At 33.6% G+C, this 25,913-nt stretch overlaps 1 protein-coding gene across 1 annotated transcript in view; it reads left to right on the top strand.

Moving 5' to 3' along the window:
* The first annotated feature begins 774 nt into the window (after positions 1–774).
* The window catches only part of LOC143630373 (SH3 domain-containing protein 2-like), a 121,414-nt gene continuing 96,275 nt past the window's right edge, over positions 775–25,913 (top strand). Inside the window, exons 1-4 of the mRNA XM_077099411.1 lie at positions 775–836; positions 1,305–1,390; positions 1,727–1,878; positions 2,659–2,760. Of these exons, the coding sequence (XP_076955526.1) occupies positions 775–836; positions 1,305–1,390; positions 1,727–1,878; positions 2,659–2,760 (402 nt within the window). The remainder of the gene's footprint in view (positions 837–1,304; positions 1,391–1,726; positions 1,879–2,658; positions 2,761–25,913) is intronic.

Here is a 25,913-nt window from a genome sequence, read left to right on the forward strand (position 1 = left end):
TATGCAATTGCAAGTGACACTTTATTTGTTTGATTTTGTTGGTGGGTAAAAGAAAAACGAGATGAGTATCCGACACTGCTGATTCTCAAATTACCATTTTACCCTTCAAGGTATGAGGGGTAACATAAAGTAAGATGTGTGGTTTTGAAGGGTGGGCGGAAGAGGAGGAAGTGGTATTAATTTGGGGTTGGTGGCGGAGCTATGGTGGCGGTGGTGATGGTGTTTGAGGAGTGGTTATGGTGATGGTGTGGTAGAACATAGAGAGAGAAGTGAGATGAGGCAGCTGGCGGCGATTGGGCGGAGGGTGGTGGTCCAGTTGCGGAAGAGGAGGAAGTGGGCGGAGGAGTAGATGGTTAAGAAGATGGAGAAGAAGAGTGGGAGGTATGGTGATGAAATTGGGATTTAACAAGGAAGAAGAAGATGGAGAAACAGAAGAAGAAGAAGAAGTTGCAGGGTAGGCAAAAAGACAAAACTACCCTCACATGCTTCTCACGTGATGGGATTTAACAGAGTTTTTCTAACCCAGTTAGCGTAAAGGACATAACTTGTAGGAAAAAAAAGTTTAAAGTACACCGCCTGCAAGGAAACTTAGAAAAGGACACGAACCGTAATTCGTCTTGTTTTAAAGGACAAAATTTGTAATTCTGTCTTATTATTATTATTATTATTAAGAACCACCCCCCTTCCAGTGAAAGGAACAAGAAGAAACATTTGAAAAAGCTCGTCCCCAAATTCATTCGTGTATGGTATTTGCAACGTAACTAACGTACACCAATGGACGCAATACGAAAACAAGCGCAGAAGTTCAGAGAGAGCAGGTCGCTAGACAACAGCAGGTACTGAAGTAGTTTGTTCTAGCAACCTCTGTTAATTTCATTTCAAAATTAATTACTCCCTTCTAATTCCAGATCCGACTTCAAATTCAAATTCAAATGTTTGTTTGTTGTGTCATGGAGGATGATTTTATGTGTTACTTTTGAGTTTACCAAATAATGACGAAATGAGTTATGGAATTACAAGAGTTTAAAATTAATATTTTATGTCTTTTGGTTTAATCATTAGAAGCCCAATGGTTTTCTGTTTCTTTTAAATACTTGAGATTTCTAATGTAAAAAAAAATAAGGTTTGGAATATATGAAAAAAAATCATTTCCTCTCTATCACAGTGTGTGTTAGTGTGTGAAAGATTTAATTATCGGTATTCTTTTTGAATCAACGATAGTTGGAAGAATTGATCCTGGTATTCGTGTGAATCAACAGGTTCAATTATTTATCTTATTTACGATCTACGTATTTTTCTGGAAGTTCGGGGAAGAATCACACGGGTATTTGCATAATCAACGTGTTTGACATCCAATTTTATCTCCACGCTACGTCAGAAGTTGAAATTGGTAAGCTACCATGATATCATTAAATGTTTGTGTTATCTCAAATGGGTCAATACCTCACCCAAAGCGTATTTTTAATGTGTTTGTTTTATTCAAAACTATAGATTATTATCCTAAAAATATTGTTTTTGTGATCCAATCCAACGTCAGATACATTGTTGTTGTTATCATTTTCTGAAAAACGAATGATAAGTGTTTCTAGGTCACGCTAACCCAAAGTGGCACGTTTTTATTTGTACTAAAATGACTTGTGTAACCCAAAACTTGTTTTCACATGTCACAGAAGTACGGGCTCATCTTGCAACCACTGACCGTTTGCATGTGCACTTTTGCTCATAGGTACTAAACTCTCCAAAGACAGCAGGAAATATGGTGTAGAGAACACTTGCACTAGTGGTAATGCTTTATCTAAAGCAGCAATGAGTTACAGTAGTGCTCGTATGGATATCGAAAGGGAAAGAGAACATCTACTGAAAGCCCTTGGCACACAGGTAAACAACTTTTCAAGTTTCACCGCCTTTTAAAAAAAATTATTTTAATGCAAAGAGTAGATCGTAAATTTATTTCAATTTGCATACATTGACTCGTGTTAATTGCTGAAATCTATTTTAAAATCTTTTATTGGTTTACTTGGCCAATTTGTATGACTTTTTTCCGTTGAATCTTCCCTTAGTATATGCAGTTGAAAGAGTATCAATCAGCCTGATTTTATATTTCCTCCATTCTTATTCACTGACTGTGATTTTTTTATATTTATAATTTTTATAGTTTAACATTAAAAGTTTCATTTTGTATTATATTGACAGAGGAAAAAAAAGTTCTCTGGGGTTCCACTTGACACAAATAGGTCATGGGACTCACAAAATGTTGAATAGATCATAAAATATACTTCATATCCATTTTGTGGAACCTATAATTAAATGAGACCCACAAGTTCTCTTTTATTTTAAAGGAAACTCCACACACTCTCTACTCCACTCCTGAATTACATTTTTTTACGGCCACATGACTGAATCCTCACCCCTTAGAAAGGCAAAGCCTTATCCAACTCCTTGGTACTGCTAGGCCAAATGCCATTTAGTGGGACCCCAAGTTTTAATTTCCATTTGGGATCCAATCTTAGTTATCCTCACGCAATCGCATCTTCATTCCTCTTACATCATATATGACAAATGAAAATGTTAAATGTTAAATTACCTAATCGTCCATATGCCTTCATTCATCATCCTATATAGTCACAAAGTTATATAATAAAATCTTTACAACTATAGGTTGCAGAGCCTTTAAGAGCTATGGTTGTTGGAGCTCCCTTGGAGGATGCTCGACGTCATGCTCAAAGATATGACAAAGTCAGACAAGAAGCTGAATCTCAGGTTAACATAACTTATATCTAGAATACACACACACATATATATATATATAGAGAGAGAGAGAATGGATCAAATACAAATTAAAAAACCGTACTAAACGTACGAATCAAAGAATTGGCAGTGGCAATTTCCTAATTAATCAAACACAAACTATATCTTTAGCGTTGATCATCTGTTAGTTATATGATCTCCTTCAATTCAAAAACAGATTACAATGCCATTGCGGAGTAGCTGCCTAGGGTTAATGTTAGCAATATAACTACATCAAGTGTTCTTAATTTCTCAAATCTTATCGTGTATTCGATTAATTGACTTCTTCAATGGTGGAAGACATGGACACTAAAATTGAAGGTATGTAGTTCTTCATTCGGTTTCAATCAAGTTCGATTAATTGTGTAATTAGTTTATTGATTTGTCGAGCTACCTAATTCATTGAATGATTCAGTTAATTTATCAATTAGTTTTTGAATTTATCTAAAAACTAGCATTTAGATCCACCGCGTTGCAGCGGGTGGCGTAAAGTTGAAAAAAAAAGCATCTCCGGTGTCCAGGTAATATTTCACTACTTGGCATGACCGCTCGTTTCGTTCTTTGACCTCTCCCTTTCATACTAACTCATGCTGATCAGATGGTCAAGATGGTAATTTACAAACATTGATCTATTACTTAGTAGTTTGTCCACGTTTTAAAGAGTCAGACTTGATCACGCGAATCTCCTGCTAACAAATCAGGCTAAGCAGAATTTCATTGATTATGTTTGTTACAACTGAGTTGTTATATGATGCTACAGTTCACAAAAAGGATTTGCAGCTAGAAAGTTGTCACCCACACATATAAACCCCATTAGAAAGTCACCAAAAAGAAAAAAAAAGTAGCTAATATAATGGCTTCCTAACTATTCATGGCTTCACTGTCAACCACCACCAAACAAAAACCGAAATTCTTCGTTTACACCCATGTTCTCTTGCTGAAAAAGCTCCTCCTCCTGGTCCAAGTAACTGCTGCACCATCCCCGTCCCCTTCCACCACCAATCTTGAAATCCAAGAATCGCAAAACACACATCGATTTAAATCACTGAATAAAGTGAGAAGAAAGTTGATTAACTTTTGATAAGTTTAAGAACCAAATACAAAAGAAACTTGCATATAGAACTTCAAAAAAAATTAACAAATGCCTGCAACTTTCCCTTTCCTACTTTAATTTCTTTCAACCTCCTATCTGAAACACAAAATTTAAAGAACTTCATGTTGATGTTTTCACTTAACCATAAAGACCTATAAAAATAGGATTTTCAAAAGAAAATTGTTACTTGCACACTTGTGTCTTTTGTCCTTAAAATAGCAAAACCCTCCAAGATTTCCATAAAAGCTTAAAAGATGCATTCCAAAACCAACTCTCAAAACCCAAGAATTCCCACCCTATAGACAACCAAATTATCTCAAAATATGTAGCACAACAACAATCATAGCTGATGCCATAAAAACACAACACTAATGTAATTCAGTGTCTAAAAACCAGTGGTAAAATGGATTAACAAAAGTTATTTTAAAGAGTCAAAAGAGTGAAAACCAACATAATTGCGTAATAGGCATGGCATTCCAACTTTAGGGGTGTTCATCGAATCGAATAATAAATTTCCATGTTACTCGAATCAAATAATTCAAAAAATTTATTTTTTTTGCTAGTATTCGTATTCGATTAAAAGTTGAATTATTCGTATTCGTATCACATGCCGTCTTCAAAATTCGTTTCGATTCGTATTCGAAACTTGAATTCGAATCAAGTTCGAATTAATTCTATTTGATTCAAGTTCACCTATGTCAAAAACCATAATCTAATTGTAAAACAAACAAATATATGTTTAAAGTAGCTATAATACCACGTTATAATAAGTTAATTAAGGTACATATAATATGGGCTAAGAAATTCGAATTTTGAATTGAATCGAATAAAAATCATAAATTCGTTTTCGATTATTATACTCTCATACGGATCGAATTGAATTTTTTAAAAACGAATTTTGAATTCGAATCAAATTCTGAACACCCCTATCCAACTTTGGAACTATCCCTTTCACCACCCAATATTATCAAGTTATTAGATTACCTAAATATTAGGTTTTGTTATATCAGACATAATTAAATATGAATTATGTTGTAAATGACAAATGCCTACAGACATAACCTCTGATTGCCCGGCTTAGTGGATGGCCTCCTGGACTGATCCTTAGTTGTTAATTAAATTTACGCGAAGGACTCTCTTTAACATAATATATTGTTTCTTGCTACGGAGCCTGTAAAGGGGTTGTGGATACCTCTATACGAACATCAGATGCGCAGGATATCTCACGCGCAGACTTGCTGAAGTAGTGCAACACATTGTTGTACATCGAACAGATTGTGGCACCGTTCGAGGTATTTTTATAAGTCCTCGAAATGGAATGATGGCGGACAGGATTTTTATCCAAACATTAATTGGCCGTGTATTAGCAGATGATATATATATGTGTATATATATATATATATATGTTCGCGATGCATTGCTACTAGAAATCAAGATATTGGGGTTGGACTTGTCAATAGATTCATAACTTTTAGAGCACAACCAATCTCTATTCGAACCCCCATTACTTGTAGAAGTATATCTTGGATTTGTCAATTATGTTGTGGCCGAAGTCCGGCTCATGACGACCTGTTCGAATTGGAGCCGTATGAGATGAAAATCTCATGTACGGTTTTGCAATAGGGATGGGAACAGTGATGTTATCATCTACTATGATTATCTAACAGTTCAAGTACAGTTGATGTAGTTGAAGCGCAGTCAAAATATGGTTTTAGGGGATGGAATTTGTGGCGTCAACCTATAGGGTTTCTAGTTTTTCTAATTTCTTCCCTAGCCGAGTGTGAACGATTACCTTTTGATTTACCAGAAGCAGAAGAAGAGTTAGTAACAGGTTATCAAACCGAATATTCCGGTATCAAATTTGGTTTATTTTATGTTGCTTTATATTTAAATCTACTAATTTCTTCATTATTTGTAACAATTCTTTACTTGGGGGTTGGAATCTTTCTATTCCGTACCTATATTCTTTTATTGCCCTCCTGTCCTGTTGTCAATTGACAGTATGATTTAGGGTGCACTATAATTTAAGTGGTCAAATACTATTTTGGTAAAGCACCTTGAATCCACTGGATAGTAAAGGATCTTGGATCCAACGCAGAACCCTTTGTGAATGAGAGATATAAAGACGAGAAAGACCAATGAAATCAAGTTTCAAGGTTGTAATTTAATAGTAAAGTTCGATTTGATTACCATTAACCTCCAGAAATGCATAAAGTCTCACTTTACATCTAAAAAACCTAAGATAAATTTCGATAAGTGATAGTTGCATATTATACATAATATGATCAATGGTAATATTATACATAATAGTATATACATGAATAAGTAAAGGAACTGAACCAAATGAATGTCAAAGACTTGCATCAGTTGATAATACCAAAATAGTGATGATATTAAACTACAACCAAAAGAAGCCCAAATTCGTCACTCACTTTAAATTTGATTAATAATTACAAACCAACAAATTAAGGACAGTTCTGAATACATTGATGATGTTTAAGGACCATTACAACCACATAGAAAAAAACCTCCAACTAAGATACATGCTCCAGCGTTTGCTACTGCAACTTCTGAAACAGCAAGAAGAAATGTAATAAAGATAAACTCCATAAACTTTAGCTCACATTTATGGAGTTGTATAAACGATTTAAAAAAAACGTAAAATTATCTCACAGTTCGTATCTAGTTCAAGAGTCCGCGATCCACTAAAGTTTCCTTCAAGCCGTCAATTATCAAATACTTAACCAACGATGTTTGCAGATCGTGCTTGATATTCTTCTACTAAGCCCTAATTTCCGAAATTTCTTCCAAAAACTCAAAAAACACTTCAATTAAAATTCATATTAGGTTAAACACATAATAATAATAACAATAATCTTAGGTATATCAAAGGGAGTAGGGATGAGCAAAATCGGTACTGGTACTGATTGGTACCGGTACCGATTTGGTACCGAATCGGTACCAAAGTTTTAAGTTTCGGGATCGGTACTGTCACACCCCAACCTACGGTGGAAATGCCGGGGCGCGAACTGATTGTCACAGCTCTCAAGGTTACTATCATGCAACATTATTTAAATGACAATATCTATTAATTAAATTAAGTTTTCAAATAAATCAAATACATCAATTACATAATCCATAATCATACAACAATACATCTTATATCACAAATTATCTTGATTAATTATTTCTAACTTAAATTCTTCACTAAGTCTTCACCAACCTGCATTAAATTTCTACGATAACCTGCATATGCGTATAAAATAGAATTTTGTCAACAACACATGTTGGATGAGTAAAACACCAGTTTATTACACAACAATAATAATATATAATAAATAAATAAAGATGCAAACTGTTCATGTGAGAATAAACAGTTAAGCCATATCACATAAACAATCAATCAAACAATCCATAAAGAAACAAACCATAAAGAAAGGGTTCAACCAATCCATTTAAATGGACATTGGTTACCAAGAAAGGACTAAACCGTTTCCATAAAAATGGACATCGGTTGCCGAAGTAAGCAAATAGCGTTCAAATAAAGCAAGCAAGCAAATAGCAAGTTAAGCATAAACTGATATACACACAAGGATTAACATTTGCGGTTTTGAATACTAGTTAATAGATAAATATATAAGATACACACATGTCCCCAAAAAGGTTTAAAAATAAGTAAAAAGGGGAGTGATTACTCACTTTAGCAGACGAGCAAACGAGAATAAATACGGTACGACGGGTAAGTAACGTCACGCTCGAGATGTATTAAAGAACGAATCCTAAGCAGTAATAATAACCGAAGAATACAATGAATCAATAGATGCATTAAAAGAGATTAAGAATGAACGGGTGTGCTCTTACAAAAGTTAAATGTTTATTATAAATTTTATTATGTAATTATTACTTGTAATATATTTAAAAAGATGATAAAATACATCTTTGTAAAATTAATTAAATAATTGATTCATATATATTATGTATTTATTATATATTCTTTTTTTTATATAAATCTTAACCTATAACATACTTTAATAAATATATTTAATATTATAAATCATAAAAACACATGTTTATAAGTAGAAAATGTTAATTAAATCATTAAATATATATAAAATACATCTTTTGTAAAATACTTAATGATATTGATATATATATATATATAGTCATAATCAAGTTTCGGAAAACAATACGTTAAATCTCGTCGGTTTGTAAAAAAAATACTGATTAATTAATACGTTAATAATATTGTATTATAATTAAATTGATTAAGTATATAAATTATGATTAAATGAGTATAATACCAAAAGGACACAAAAAAATGTGGGTTGGGGGTTCGAACCCGCGACCCCCAGCCATCCAAACCTTCATAACGCAACACTAGCCAACTGCACTAGCATGTAATATGCGATAAAAGTGATAACAAAACTTTATGAACGGATCAGACGACAGATCCAGACAGCTATAAACCCTAGATCTATCATTCGTTTAATCTCGATATAAACGATCAATTAACCACAGGGTTAATGATCCAGGCACAAAAACTATTTAGACAGAATGTTTAATTACCTCTTAACTCGACGTATAGTAGGTTAATATGGATGAACAGGGGCGGCTACGAGAGATCAAGAACATGAAGTTGCAGGTGTTGATAATCAAATTAATGAAGGGGGTATTGTTTACGCTGGTATAAGGAGACTATATGCGAGTTTAATTGAATTATCACGTTCGTTTATATGTGTAACGAGTTAAGGCTAGGTTCGGCAATGAGTATTACGAAGTGCAGATCAGATTTGATTCTTTTAACATAATAGAAGTGTCGGTTGAGCCGAATTAGGTATGAGGAATGATATTCCTAGATCAATTCCATAAATTGGCCAAAAATTATGCTTCAAGGATCATCAACGGGTCACCTGGATTCGGGTATGGGTAGAAGGGTTAACCAGTTTGTTAAAAGGGTTAAGATCAAATTTTCATTTTAGACCCTAGAGTTGAGTATGGACGCAAAAAGAGATATGAGTTTAAGTTTAGGGCTATATTAGCCAAAGAATGAAAGTTATAAATTATAATTAATGAAACAATAATATATTAATTATTAATCTCCTCGATAAACGTGATATTTTTATTTAATAAAATGACCCGAACATCGAACGGGTCGGGTATTTAATAGAAAGATATTAATTCAAAAATCACGAGTTGTTACAGTCTCCCCTACTTTAGGGAATTTCGTCCTGAAATTAAAGAATATTATAACAACACTAAATAAGTTTTGCGGAAAGAAATATTTAAAATAAAATTTAAAAATTTATCATAACAAAGAACTTTGAATAGTTAAAATAACGCTCCAAAGGCAAACCCGATAAGGGCACTTATATATAGGATGTACCAGCGGCGTATCCACCATGTTCTTATCTTTTTTACATTTGTACCATTATTCCAACCACTTTCAATCCTATATTATGATACACAACTTTACGCTTCATGATTTCTATGCGAGGACTTCGATAATTATGTTCCGGACCATAATTATTGTTATCGTCGGATGGTCCACATGATTCGTCTCATCGTGTGAGTTTACAAAACATTTGAGTAAAACATGACTTTCGAGGAAACACAAGTTTTAATTTTATAACACTAGAAAATCAACAATGTATAAAACCATTTCAAAAGTTGTAGTGAAATTTTAAGACGACTTTTAAACGTAAAGAAATAAGTATTTAAAATTTAAGAATGGTAGCTTATAAATAGTGAATGTAAAAAAATAAGATAGAATTAGGCTTAAACAAACAATGTATTTAAAAGAAACATTATTCATAAGATAGATTATAAAAGATAAATAGTTCAAATGGCCATAAGAGGCTTTACAATAATTAAGAAAATGACAGGATAAGGTAAGATAGATAAAGGGAACGGCAAAGGTCGTTGAGTAGCTTGATTGACGTAACTTGAGGCACCATGAGGAGTTGCGGGAGTTGGAGCAGTTGAGGTAGATTGATTCGGCATTGCTTGGAAAACTGGAGCTTGAACGGTTTGCAAGTGAGTTGTTTGGTGGAAATATGTCTGGTAAATTTTGAGTTTGTGGTTGCGAGGTTTGGTAGTGTTGGGTTAAGTAGGGTTGACCTTGATTTATGGGAGGAGCTTGAGGGACTTGAGGTTGATAGGCTTGAGCTCGTAAGCATGGGTCAAGTAGTAGGGTATAGTCGTAGATTCCGCTTGATGAGCTTGAGTAAGTTGAGGGCACGCATTTCGAAGGTGATTTGGGTTTCCACAATGGTAGCAAGCACGGGTATTAGGAACACCGGGTTAGACAAGCGGGGTAGGTTGTTGCGGAATAGTTTGTGCAGTAGGTGGGATACGGCAAGTGTTAGCTTGGTGGCCATAACGGTTACATTGGGTGCAGCGACGACATAAGGATTCAATCGAGTGGTGATAGTTACAAATGGAGCATGACGGAAAAGGACCGAGGTAAGGTTTCTTGTTTGAGGAGACTTGCGGGTGGGTAGATTTTGTTGCAGCACGGTTCTTACGTTTCTTGTTGTGAGGATGAGTGGAGGTAGATGAATTTAAAATTTCAATCAACGAAGTTAATGAAGAAGTTCGAAGTTGTCGTATTAATGTTTTGAATTTGAGTTTATATTTTAGAAGTTACAGCAGTTAACTCATTGGATATACATGCGTTAATCAAGAGAACGAGACGATTGATGTCGAGGACGACAGTGATTTCTTAGATGAGACATTCTATGAGGAACAAAATTAAAGATTTATAAGATGAATGATGATTTTGAGGAAATCATTTAAATAATACAAATTTAATTGTTTTATAATAACTTCGCTTGTAAGAAATGGGGGATTCGTGTTGTATCATGAGGAATAGAGATAAAAGTTTATAAGGTAGGGGGGTATATAGCGTAAATAGTTTTTAGATGATGCATTCAATATGATTAAAGTGTGATGACTACACGAGAAGATAAGTCAGTTTAAAAATTTAAATTTTTATTTAATTAAGTTTACAATAAACTAACGAAATATAAATTGTGGATGTTGGCCTCCCATGAGCTTTCCATGGCAATTTGAATGGCCCAACGAACTAACGAAAAACAACTGAGTTGGACAGCCCAATAGCGTTACATGGCAATTTGATTGTCCCAACTAATTAACGAATTAACAATGCAATGAAGTTTGTCGGCCCAATAAGCGTTACACGGCGTTTAAACCGACCAAACTAAATAACGAACTATCGAAATAAATATGGGTATTCGGAGAATCTTGAGAATCACCACGTTGATTACTCCAACAAAATACGAAATCAAGTTAAGAAATGGATAGTAGGAGTGCCCATGGTTCCATGGAATTTTCACCCAACTAACCATTTAAATAACGGAACACAATAATCGGAATAACCGAGTTTAGCCATGAACCACCGTGAATTCGGTTTAAAATCAACCTAAGGTGTTGGTCGTATGACAGTTGTGTTCCTCTTTGGCCGAGAGAAACTTGTCATACTACCTAGCCTTAAGATGAAGGAACAAAAACAAAAGTAGGGAATTCTTAAGGAATTTCCCAAAAATAAAAGGCAATCTACTTTAATTTAAAATATTTAAGGAAAATTTTCTTTGAAGGTTGAGGCATAGCCTCAGAGTTGTGTGTGTGTGCATAATAATACAATACTAAATAACCATTATTTAAACAGTTAAATAAATACTTAATCTAGCAAGTAAGTATGTAAGCTGTAAACAATCAAATAGAATAAATCAGGTAAACAGATAAAGCACGTATGGGACTCTTAAGCATGTTACTAGGGCACCACTAACGACCTATCTTAAACTTTCGGCTCTGATACCAAACAGTCACACCCCAACCTACGGCGGAAATGCCGGGGCGCGAACTGATTGTCACAGCTCTCAAGGTTACTATCATGCAACATTATTTAAATGATAATATCTATTAATTAAATTAAGTTTTTAAATAAATCAAATACAACAATTACATAATCCATAATCATACAACAATACATCTTATATCACAAATTATCTTGATTAATTATTTCTAACTTAAATTCTTCACTAAGTCTTCACCAACCTGCATTAAATTTCTACGATAACCTGCATATGCGTATAAAATAGAATTTTGTCAACAACACATGTTGGATGAGTAAAACACCAGTTTATTACACAACAATAATAATATATAATAAATAAATAAAGATGCAAACTGTTCATGTGAGAATAAACAGTTAAGCCATATCACATAAACAATCAATCAAACAATCCATAAAGAAACAAACCATAAAGAAAGGGTTCAACCAATCCATATAAATGGACATTGGTTACCAAGAAAGGACTAAACCGTTTCCATAAAAATGGACATCGGTTGCCGAAGTAAGCAAATAGCGTTCAAATAAAGCAAGCAAGCAAGCAAATAGCAAGTTAAGCATAAACTGATATACACACAAGGATTAACTTTTGCGGTTTTGAATACTAGTTAATAGATAAATATATAAGATACGCACATGTCCCCAAAAAGGTTTAAAAATAAGTAAAAAGGGGAGTGATTACTCACTTTAGCAGACGAGCAAACGAGAATAAATACGGTACGACGGGTAAGTAACGTCACGCTCGAGATGTATTAAAGAACGAATCCTAAGCAGTAATAATAACCGAAGAATACAATGAATCAATAGATGCATTAAAAGAGATTAAGAATGAACGGGTGTGCTCTTACAAAAGTTAAATGTTTATTATAAATTTTATTAAATTTTATTATGTAATTATTACTTGTAATATATTTAAAAAGATGATAAAATACATCTTTGTAAAATTAAGTAAATAATTGATTCATATATATTATGTATTTATTATATATTCTTTTTTTTATATAAATCTTAACCTATAACATACTTTAATAAATATATTTAATATTATAAATCATAAAAACACATGTTTATAAGTAGAAAATGTTAATTAAATCATTAAATATATATAAAATACATCTTTTGTAAAATACTTAATGATGTTGATATATATATATATATATATATATATATATATATATATATATATATATATATATATATATATATATATATATATATATATATATATATAGTCATAATCAAGTTTCGGAAAACAATACGTTAAATCTCGTCGGTTTGTAAAAAAATTACTGATTAATTAATATGTTAATAATATTGTATTATAATTAAATTGATTAAGTATATAAATTATGATTAAATGAGTATAATACCAAAAGGACACAAAAAAATGTGGGTTGGGAGTTCGAACCTGCGACCCCCAGCCATCCAAACCTTCACAACGCAACACTAGCCAACTGCACTAGCATGTAATTTGCGATAAAAGTGATAACAAAACTTTATGAACGGATCAGACGACAGATCCAGACAGCTATAAACCCTAGATTTATCATTCGTTTAATCTCGATATAAACGATCAATTAACCATAGGGTTAATGATCCAGGCACAAAAACTATTTAGACAGAATGTTTAATTACCTCTTAACTCGACGTATAGTAGGTTAATATGGATGAACAGGGGCGGCTACGAGAGATCAAGAACATGAAGTTGCAGGTGTTGATAATCAAATTAATGAAGGGGGTATTGTTTACGCTGGTATAAGGAGACTATATGCGAGTTTAATTGAATTATCACATTCGTTTATATGTGTAACGAGTTAAGGCTAGGGTCGGCAATGAGTATTACGAAGTGCAGATCAGATTTGATTCTTTTAATATAATAGAAGTGTCGGTTGTGCCGAATTAGGTATGAGGAATGATATTCCTAGATCAATTCCATAAATTGGCCAAAATTTATGCTTCAAGGATCATCAACGGGTCACGGGTCACCTGGATTCAGGTATGGGTAGAAGGGTTAACCGGTTTGTTAAAAGGGTTAAGATCAAATTTTCATTTTAGACCCTAGAGTTGAGTATGGACGCAAAAAGAGATATGAGTTTAAGTTTAGGGCTATATTAGCCAAAGAATGAAAGTTATAAATTATAATTAATGAAACAATAATATATTAATTATTAATCTCCTAGATAAACGTGATATTTTTATTTAATAAAATGACCCGAACATCGAATGGGTCGGGTATTTAATAGAAAGATATTAATTTAAAAAACCCGAGTTGTTACAGGTACGGTACCGGTACCGGTATTTCCCGGTTTTCTACCCTCGGTACCAGTACTCTCCCGGTACCGTCCCGCTTCCGGTACCGAACCGAATATTTCGGTACCAGTACGGTACCAAGAATTTCAGATTTTCGGGATCGGGAAAATCGGGATCGGTACCGGTCGGTACCGGTACCATCCCATGCTCATCCCTAAAAGGGAGTGGGAGGAGACTTAACATTTTGCAACGATTAGTAAACCATAAAAATCAAGAATAGAAGAACCTTGATGGGTTTATGGGAGTGGGAGGCCTTACGGAAGAGGAAATGCCGGATTAACTTCAACATATGGGAGTAGGAGAATGGTAAGCTAAGGGCGATGAAGAGGTTTGTGTGGCTTCGTCGGTGAAGACCACCGTAAATAGAGGTGCACAAATCGGTTTTTTTAAAAAAACCGGTTCGGTTATTAACCGGACCGGTTTTTTTTGGCCCGGAAAAAAACCGGTTCGGTTAATAACCGGACCGGTTAATAACCGGTTTTTGTATGTCAAAACCCTAACCGGTCTAACCGGTTAGGACCGGTTTAGAAACCGGTTAGAACCGGTTAATAAACCGGTTTTTTTATTAACCGGTTTTTTAATAACCGGTTTTTAGGTTAACCGGTTTTTTTTTTTTTTTTTTTTTTTAAATAACCATTATTTTTTCACAGTATAAACAAACCGGTAACTACAAGGCAAACCGGTAACTACAAGGCAAAACGGACTGACCGAAGCCATTCTTTGCTTTCGTTGTTAGGGTTCTTTGCTTGGAAGATTAAAAACACATAACTTTCATTTATAGTTTTTACATTAAAAATACAAACATTAAATCGTTATCGCATATTCGTAACTCAAAAATACAAACATTAAAGAATGCTTAGACACGATTACATGAACAACTTGCTGTTTCTTACTCATTATTTGCCTCCATGTTTGCTGTTTCTTTAACTAATTTTCTTCGCTACCCGATCCCGAGCTATTCCTTAGGTAATCGTCGTACGCGGCTTCTTCATCGGTCATTGGTTGAGTGTGTCCTTGATTGACCTCGTCTTCATACAAGCCCGCCTCATACTCCATTTCCCCCTCGAGTGAGCGTTGATGTTGTGCCCTATCTAAAGAGTCCAAGTAATCCTTGTAGCAAATCGACATCTCTATAGCTGGTGGAGTGAGTCGAGTCCTCCTAATCGATATAACCCTGCCAGAAACAGAAAAAGCAGACTCCGAAGCTACCGTGGAAGCTTGGACCGTTAGTAAATCTTTGGCCATGGCGGCAAGGATCGGAAACTCATCCTCCTTACCTCTCCACCAAGCCAGCAAATCAAGACTTCTAAATTCATCCGGAGTCATGTGTTTCACAAAGTTGGTACCACCATACCTTCCAAGTTCACTGCTTGGGGTGTTTACCTTTTGACGTTTACCGGCGTCTTCCCAAATCATGTAGTACATCCCCATTTCAAGGTCGGTTTGGGATTGGGATTGGGCAACAGCTCTTAACGAGTCATGAATTTGGGAAGACGACCCGTATTTTGTAAGGTAAACATCATACATGTTTGACAAGGTGGTGTTGAAAGCATTCTTTAAAGTTTGGCTATAATAGGGGTTTTGATCGTCGTTTAACTCTAGCTCATCACAAATTTTTTCTATTAAAGCTTCAACACCACCAACATTGATGCAAGGGTTTAACGCAGCAGCACATGTCAAAACAGCGGGTAGTTCTTGAAAATATTTTCTAAATTTTTCTTTCATTTTTACACCCATATCAAAATAAGGTGCACCCCTACAATGAAGTTCACTCAACTTTGTGCACATGACAGCAATTTTTGGTAAAGCAATGGGGCTTGTTGGATAGTAAACCCCGGATAAACTAGTTGTGCAAGATTTAAAAATTTGAATGACCTCCGTAACGATCTCAATCAATAACCAGTTTCTAGGATCGTACGGTGCACATTTACCCCTACTTGACAAAATTTGATGAAACGCAATTAATGATTCTTTTTGTTGGATGGCTTTCTCAAACATATCACAAGTCAAGTTCCATCTTGTTGGACAATCCCAATTTGGCCCCACCCATTGACAATTAGCTTCTACACAAAATTTTTTGTATCTTGAAAATGTTTTATTGTTGCTAAAAACATCTCGTAACATTCTTTTAAAATTGTTTCTTTGCGTTTCGATCACGTTTAACCCATCTTGCACGGCCAAGTTGATAATATGTGCAATGCATCGGCTATGAAAAAATGCTCCATCACAAATAGGTTTATACTTTAATTTTAAATGGCCAACCGCGGCCGTATTGTTGGACGCGTTATCAAACGAAATTGAAAAGATTTTATGTTCAATCTTGTATTGTCGAATGACTTTATCCAAGAGTTTAAAAATATTTCTACCCGTGTGCGGGTAATCAAACAATTGAAACGCAACGGTTCGTTTCATCATTTGCCACGACTCGGGGTCAACCCAATGAGCCGTCACACAAATGTATGAGTCGGGCGAACCATGAGGTACCGACCACACATCCGTTGTTAAGTTTACACAAGTTTGTAAGTTTGAAAAGTATGAAATTAGTTCGGATTTAGCGTTTTTCCATGCTTTAAGACAATCTCTTCTAAGGGTCGAACGACTTACGTGTTGGTAGCGTGGTTGAACATACTTTTGCATCATCTCCGTGAATTGAGGGTTATCGAAGTGGTTGAAAGGAAGTGTTTGTTGAATCACAAAGTTTGAAAACTTTTGACGTACCGCTTCAAGGTCGTACGTAAACACCGCTCCTTGATTCGTCATCTCCGGCTGCGAACTACTTCCCGATTCGTCCTTCAAGGCCTTGCAAAAGGGCCTTTGTACATGCGCTTTTAAAGTGGAGTTTGCATCTTTGCCATAAAACTTCAAACAATGTTTGCATCGAGCTTTTTGGCTACCGTTAGACATTTCGCATAGGTCGAAATGTTGCCAAACATCTTGGTTTCGTTTCGTGGGGATGACCCGAACGACCGTTTCTCCCGTGTTCGAGGCACCCATGTTGACGGATGAAGCAGCACTTTGGGAGGCCATGATAATCGACTACGAAATAAGAGCGTATGGAATGGTAATGTGGTATAATTGAGCGTGAGATAACAAAATAATCGCGTATGAAATAAACGTTTAGAGCGTTTGGAGTTGTATAATCGAGTGTGATCTAACCAATACCCAACCTAAACTATATATAGATGTTTGTGGGGGTAAAATGGTAAAAAAAAAAAAACGGTCAAAAAAAAAAAACGGGCATATAGCCGTTTTTAAACGTTCAAAAACCGGTTTTTAACCGGTTAACCGGTTATGGAGAAACCGGTTAACCGGTTTTTCCACAACGGTCAAAAACCGGTTTATAAAAAAACCGGTTAACCGGTTTTTCCATAACCGGTTATTAAAAAAAACCGGTTTTTTCATTAACCGGTTTGTTAACCGGTTTTGGATCTAAAACTTGTAACCGAAATACGAACCGGCGGTTTGTAAACCGGTCAAACCGGTTTTTAAAAAACCGGTTTTCGTACCGGTTCCCGGTTTAAACCGGCAAACCGGTTCCCGAACCGGTTTTTTTGACCATCTCTAACCGTAAAGAGAAAGAGAGACAGAGGAGCAGAGAAAGGAAGAGGTGTAGCTTCTCAACAAAAACACGTGTAAGGCAGCATGATACTTGTAAAAGTCAGAATGCAATAGAAAAGGCACAACATGTAGTGCGGCAATTACAACACATTAAAGAATCAAATACAATGAATAGTAAAATAGTGTGTGATAAGAGACTTCCAAATTATAATATATATATATATATATATATATATATATATAATTGAATTCGTGAAGCTAGAGTAGTTACATTTATGCTTAGCGTATTTTGTTGTTTTATTACTTATGTCCAAGTTTTTACTTTATATAACTAGAGTAATTATTTTCACAAGTAGAGTAATTATTAGATCATAAGTAGAATAGTTATTTGTATAAGTAGTGTAATTGTTTAATCCTAAATAGAGTAATTATTTAATCATATGTATTGTAATTATATGTTTGATCTTATTGTAGATATTTTAACTTTGTAGAGTAATTATACGTTTGACTGATCTTAATGATAACATAACTATTGATATAACTGTTGGAATAAAGTTCAAACCTGTTGTATCTTCTTCATTAAAACCAGTTGAAGGCATGATTTTTTCATCTTTGGATGCTTCATATCTGTTTTGTGTAGAATATGCTAATAAAGGCGGTTTTTCGGTACGTAAAGGTTCTCAAACCGAAAAGAATGGTTTTATACAATATAAGTATTTTAGTGTTCAAAAGAGGGATCTAAGACACAAAATAAATTTGATTCTCTTGAAGAAGTTCATCAAGGAAAAAAACAAAAGAAGTGTAGGAATAGGCCTTCTATTCGAACCGGTAGTCTAGCACAGATTGCATTATGTATTGTTGATAGTAGCAAATCATATAAGATAAACAAGTTTATTGAAGAACATAATCACACTTAAATTTCCCAAGAAGACATGCACTTTCTCCCTTCATCACGAAATTTGACAATTATGCAACAAAAGAGGTTATATTCTTTATCCACACTAAATCTAGGTCCTGTTAAATCATTTAATATTTTGAGGACAGAATACAGTGGTTTTGATGATGTTTGTGTAACTGCTGTGGATTGCAAGGATTTTAAAAGAAATATAAATTGCTATATTGGAGAATTTGATGCCGAAATGATTGTTCATCGGTTATTAAACAAGAAAGAATATCTTCATGATTTTTCTTTTGACTATACTGTGGATGAGAGTGGTTGTCTAACTGGATTATTCTGGGCAGACGAAGTTTGTAAAAAGAATTGTTTTACTTTTATTGATGCAATATCCATCGATGAAACATTCAATACCAATAAGTAAGGTTTTCTTCCTTTTTATTTATTTATTTTTTTAATAGTCAAACATTTTACATTTCCTTTTATTTTGATTCTTTTTGTCCACAGATACAAGATGGTTTCGTTCTATTAACTGGAATTGATAATTGTTTTTGCAATGTTAATCTTGAAGCTGTCTTATTGCAAAGGAGACGATTGAATCCTATACATGGTTACTAACATGTTTTTTTGAAAGCATTTGTGCGTTAACCAAAGGTTGTTGTTACTGATCAAGATCCCGCCATGAAGCAAGCAATTGAATCCGTTTTTACTGAGAGCTGGCATAGATTATGCATGTGGCATATAATGAAGAAAATAGCTTATAAGGTTAGTATTATTGTTAAATTTCTAAATAGAGTAATTATTTTTGTAAGCAGAGTAATTATATTTTGTTTTTAGTTAGTGAGATTGCTCATAACTTTATACTGTGATTAAAAACTCAAGTTGAGTAATTATTTGGTGTAATTAGAATTATTGTAGGTTGTAGAGTTTAGATTTAGTGTAAAGATTTTGAAATAAAACTACAATGTTTTTAGTAGAGTAATTATATTTTTAAGCATTTTTTTAGCTTCATATATTTTTAAGCATAACTTTATACTGTTATGATCTTAGATCTTTCTTTTGTTTTCAGGTTGGGCCCACATTGTGTAACAATGAGAACTTTAAGTGTCGTATTTGTAACATAGTTTGGACAGATTCCATTGAACTTGATGAGTTTGAGATGACATGGCATGAAATAGTGAATGAATTTGGTCTTATTGATAATTCTTGGATTTCTACTATGTTTGGTTTAAGATCAATGTGGATTCCAACATATTACCGCGATGAGCCTTTATCGGGTCTTATGCGTACTACATCAAGGTCTGAGAGTGACAACCAATTCTTTGGTCTTATTTCGAACTCACAACTAACTCTTGTCGAGTTTTTTAGTCATTTTGATATGGCGCTTGAAACTCAAAGATATGCTCATCGAAAAAATGACCATGACACGATGAATACGAAACCCGGTGAATGAACTGAATTAGAACTTGAAGTTGATGCTCTTATGAGATACACCCAGACAATTTTTTGGGCTGTTCAAGAATAAATATATTGTAGTACTAACAGATGTCATCCCCTTGGCATTGTTGAAGATGGACCGAATGCAAAAAATCTATGTTAAAGATAAAGAAGCTTTTGGAAAAGGTTTCCTTCAGGTACTTTTTAGTGAATTTTTTATAAATAGTGTTTTGTTGTCTTTGTTGTAGACAAATTTTTTTTATAAGTAGAGAAATTATGATGTTAATTGTGACAGATAAGATATTTTTGTTTTTTAGTTGTAGATTAATTATGAGTATAGCTAGAGTAATTATGTTATTGAAGCTTTTTTTAACTAACTTTTTATTATTAGAGTATAAGAAATTTCTTTTGATAGTGTACATATTCTAGAAATAAAACCATAATTTTGTAAGTAGAGTAATTATTTATGAAATTAAAGAAATTATGTTATTAAAGCTTTTTTTAACTAAATGTTTATTATTTCACAGGTTTCCACCATTGTTGTTGATAATGATTTTTCTGCTTCATGTAGCTGCAAAAGGATTGAGCAATATGGTTTGTTGTGCCGGCATGTTTTTGTTGTGTTTAGAGTTTTGAGATTGATGATATTCCAAAGAAGTATATTTTGAGGCGTTGGATGAGGGATGCAGTTTCAAATAAAAGGAAGTGTTTGATTTTTGGTAAAGATGTTGCTAATGACAACATTGATAAGGCTAAGGAGAGTGTCCGTGACATAATGTTTGCAACTGAAAATATATGCAATATGTTATTCACGTACATAGAAGCATTAAGCAAAGTTATAGATCAATTAATGGCATGAGGGAAAAGGCAGAAGAGGGTTCTCAAGCTAAACAAATTTTGAAGAAAAATGATATGCTGGCTTCTCTTCTTGGATATGATCAACCGTCAACGTCTACTATTCGAGTTCCAACTGGTATTAGAAATAAAGGGCGTGGTTCTCACAAAATAATTAAATCATTAAAAGAAACAACAGCCAGTCGTGCTGGGAAACGATCAAGAGTTTGCTCAGTGTGCAGTGAGGGAGGCCATGATATTCGAACATGCAATAAAATGCCTGTTTATCCTCCTAAACATCCGTCTGGACCATAGTTTTATACTAGATATATACTATATTGTTTTTTAGATTTTACAAAGTGTAATAAAAGTTATATGCTTGAAAGAATGAAAAAAATACGGCAATTATAGGTTTTTTTTCTAACATAATTGTTTGCAATGTAACTTTCTTTTGATAACTAGAGTAATTGTTGTGATGACCAGTGGAATAAACATTTTAACCTGCACGGTTATTGTTATAACATAAATTGATATGTCACACCCCGACCAAATGCGGCGGAACATACCGAGGTGTAACGATTGCCCATAAGCATATGACACTATTTAAAGCGACAATATTTAATAAACTCATTTCATTTCACAACAACGAAAATGTCACATAACGAATATTCATAAGACAAATACAACAAAACATAGTAAATAATATATTGTTCATTTTTGCTGATATCCTAAAGGTATTTGTGACGTTTTCTCCATAATCAAACAAGATGTAAATCTGTAACATTTCATAAAATAGAGTTTATCAACACAGAGGTTGGTGAGCAATTCATAAGTTTGAGCATATAATATATAGTAAGGAAAAGCCACAAAACTAGTATACGAAACAATAAATAAACGCAATAAATTGGATAAAATCGCTAATAGATTTACGTTAGAGACACCTAACTATAAGGGGATGCCAAATAGTCTAGGATTTAATAGTTATCGTTAATTGCATTACGTTAACGACACCTTGCTACAAGGGATGCCAAGTAGTCTAGGATTTATAGATCAACCAACCAAAATCGATAAACACATAGGCATAAAATCATAGAACACCAAATCGAGCAAGTATTTAAGTAAAGTATACAATAACGTTTGTGGTTTAAGACCCAAGTATAAAAAATTTAGTTTAGATAAGATGAGATGTCACACCCAAAACAAAAGATAGAAAAGGGGGTATGAAAGTACTCACGTTCAAGTAATAAACTTGAAAGATGATGATTTGGAGATTTTCCGGAACGGCGGGTTTAATGAACAAAGCCTAAAATGAAAGAAGTCTCGGATTTAGAAAGGTTGTCTTGAAAATCTTTAAATAAAATAAATGTTGAGAAATGTAAACAATTAAAGTTTCAAGGTTTAAAATGTAACTGTTTACAATTTATAATAATAACCCTTAAAAATGTAAGTTTGCTCGAAATCGGGTTAAAGTATCTAACCTTAATATTTACTTAACCTATGTTAATTAATAAGGTGAGTAAAAATGCAAGAATGCAAGTCCCTTTGGAGTAAAGATACTAAAACGGGTTTTAATGAGTGTTTGAGTTGTTGGTTCGGGTCTTGACAAATGGTCAAACCCAAAGTCAACTTTCCAAAATATTAAATGTTATGAGATAACTCAAAAATATCCATTAATACTTAACCAAGTATGTAGATCTATTTTTTTAGAACTAACAACGTACGTTAAGCGAGTGTTCGGTTTTGTTGGTCCAAAATTTGTTATGAGATCAAGTTGGATCCAACATTTCCAAGTATTTAAAAAAATAATTAAAATCAGTTTGTAAACTATTTTTAAAGAAATATACAAGTCTCGCTAGCTAAAGATACACTTGTGTGTCTTAAGCGAGTAAAAGTTGGTTTAGTTCGGTTTGGTTCGGTTTCCATCTTACAATAAGTTCATAGATGGTTTCCACATGCCCAAATATCCAAGAACTTTTATAATTATGTACAAATGAAAATGCTTAAGATTTACAACCAAAAAGTTAACAATAAAGTCTTTAAACAAAAGTTCGGTTTGCGGTTCGGATCTAGTTTCGGATTAAGACCGAGTTTAGAATCTACTAACCCATAACCATGGAACTCATAAAAATGGTTTTATAAACTGAGATCTAACATTAAACATGTTTAAACAAGTATTTAACAATAACTAGTAAGCAAAAGTTCGGTTTACAGTTTAAAGCTATTTACGGTTAAACCGAAGCATAGACCCTCAAACTCATAACCATGGAACTTGTAAATAAACTAAAATAAGCAGAAGTTAAGCATGGTTAGTATATATAAACAAGTTATATAAGTATATATATATATCAAGAACACAGTTCTCCATGAAGCCTTGCCTTACAAGGTCCGAAACCTCACCGACCGGAGCCGGAGAAGAAACTACCAAAGGTAACAAGGGGTATTATATTATATATATGTTGTGCCACCATAAACAAGTGTTAGTAAGGTTAGATGAACAAATTAGAAAGAAAGATTAAACTCAGTTTGACTTTTGGAAGTCAAACACTCAAGAATACTTAAGAAAATAACCTTGAATATTTGATGTTTGAGAGAAAATTGGAGTTTTAGCTGGGGAAAATGAAGGGGAATGAGGGTGTATATATAGGGTAATGTTGGTGGTCAAATATGAGTGTTAAACACAAGAGTTTGCATGAGAAAATGATCAAAACAAAGTGCAAACAAACAAAAATCCGTAGCTGCAGCTGATGCTGCTCGCGCTACGCGATCGCCTAGGGTAACCCCCGTCGCGTGGCACGACGCGGTTGATTTTCTGATTTCCCAACTTTTGTTATTTGGCAGATTTAGTCCTTGTAGTTCGTTTTAAGTGATTTTTACGCGTTTTAAGGACCAAAAAGGATGTTTTCAAGACCCAACAAGTGTAAAACAATATTGTAACATAAAATCCATCATTTTGATTATTTCCAAAGTTTCGGTTTACCAAACGGATCGGTTTACAAAATAAACAATTACAAAACGGATACAAATCGAGACCCGAAATTGACGAATGTCACATGATATTTGGTCAAACAATTTTATAAGTCAACATTCACATGCAATCTCATAACTAGAGTAATAGAAGCAAACAACTAGAGTAATTTTTACATGCTTCAAATTCTAGTATAATAAAAGAGTAATAAAAGCATACAACTAGAGTAATTTTACCTGCTTCAAATTCTAGTTTAATAAAAGCATTAAATGCTTCAAGACAATGTCATCACATCTAAATTCAACCCGCCGCATCTAAATTTTTCAAAACAGAAAAACAAAACAAAACAAAACACAAAAAAAAACAGCATTATTCAAATTCATACAAGCTGTCAAATTCATGCAAACTTTTCTTGCATCTCCAGTATCTTTTCCAAACAATTCTCATTCAATTTCTCACGTTCCGTTGGATCAACGCCTTCACGTTTTAATGCTTTACTCACAAGTTCGTCCTTTTCTTTGTTTATGTCGGATCAGGGCATCTTTGACAAAAACTTATGCCTCAATTCATTGATTTGCTTTTGTTGAGATTTTTCATCATTTGAGAACCCACAAACCCATGCATCTTCACCTTTATATGTCTCCATATTCCGCATCAAGTAAACACCACAGTGGATCTTGTTTGATTCGGTCCTCCACGACATCTCTTTTCTTTTGATTTATGCAACTCTTAACTTGTTATGAAGTTTGTTTCTCTTAAATTTTAAGTAGTTGCAGAATGTATTTCTCTGCAGTATTTTCTAAATCTATTAGACTTTAGCTTTTTTTAATTAAAAACATATGTAACAAGTATTACCATGATGTTTGGTATATCTTTATATTTATCCTTGAAGTTTTCACACAATTTACTGTAATCAACTGGTTCAATCTTTCCTAAGGTCATGTGGAAAACCAATACATAATAGTGATCAGATATCAGCATTGGTATAAACAGCATGTCCATTCCATTTAAGCTTTTCACTTTATATTTTCGAATAACTTCATCCATATTGCTTTTAAAGAACTTCAGTCTACTTTCATTATTAATCTGCTCATCATAATGATCGGTAGGCTGCAATTTAAATAGAGTAATTGTTTATATAAATAAAGTAATTATTGATATAAATAGAGTAATTATTTTTGCACTTCAAATTGTTTCAATTTTAGTAGTAGTTTGATCACATACCAACATTGATGTTGTGCAAAAAAACCCTTTTTACGGAGAATCTGCCTCATCTACTTTCTTCATTGTTGAGTAATTCTATCCAGACATCTATAAAGTAATTCTATCCAGACATCTATAAGGTTTGTAGCAACTTTAACACCTCCCTGTATGCTCTCAAACATTACTTTCATTCAAACAGATTGATACTCACACTTATAGACAATTGTATTGTGTTTTAAAATATTAGATAGATGAACAAAACAAAAGGCCAAAATTAGTTAATCTGTAGAGAGTACTTACTTTTCTTCTATAGGAGCAAATATATAGTTTGATATATGTATTTCATCTTCCGAGAGCTTTGGCCCCAATTTAACACGACGTTTAATACACGGCGATTTATATGCTGAGGTTAGTTTCGTTATTCTTTTCTGAATTGCTTTTTCCTCTGGAGTCGTCTCTGATTCAATGTTTGTTGTTTGAAGAAATGGCATATTTGTTAACATCGACGCTGTATCAACTTCTAATATTTTGTCACCTATTAACATAATTTAGCTGTAGAGTAATTAGTTTATAGAGTAGAGTAATAATTAGTTATATAGTGATACATACAAAGGGGATTTTTTTAGCTACTAGATTCCATGGATCCTTTTCAGCAGCCCATTTAATAAATTCGGAACTTTTATCCTCTGGATTTTAAAGTCATAGATTAATTACCTATTATAAAAGTGGAGTAATGATTTTATACCTGTCTTTGAACAACCACCAACAGTTTTCCTTTCCTTGCTAGCACCATCTTGAACATTGCTACATTCGACTTTATTGAATACATATATTTTAGTTTTATAAAAGTTAATGATATTAAACTAGAGTAATTATCTTAAAATACCTGTATTTCGACATGCATTTTCATTATTCCCACCACCATCTTCACCGTTTGCTCCCGCATTCCCGACATCTTTTT

This window comes from Bidens hawaiensis, unplaced genomic scaffold, assembly GCF_021521415.1.
Source record: "Bidens hawaiensis isolate Kalapana, Puna unplaced genomic scaffold, B.hawaiensis_p1.1 tig00005653_1, whole genome shotgun sequence".
Taxonomy (NCBI): domain Eukaryota; kingdom Viridiplantae; phylum Streptophyta; class Magnoliopsida; order Asterales; family Asteraceae; genus Bidens; species Bidens hawaiensis.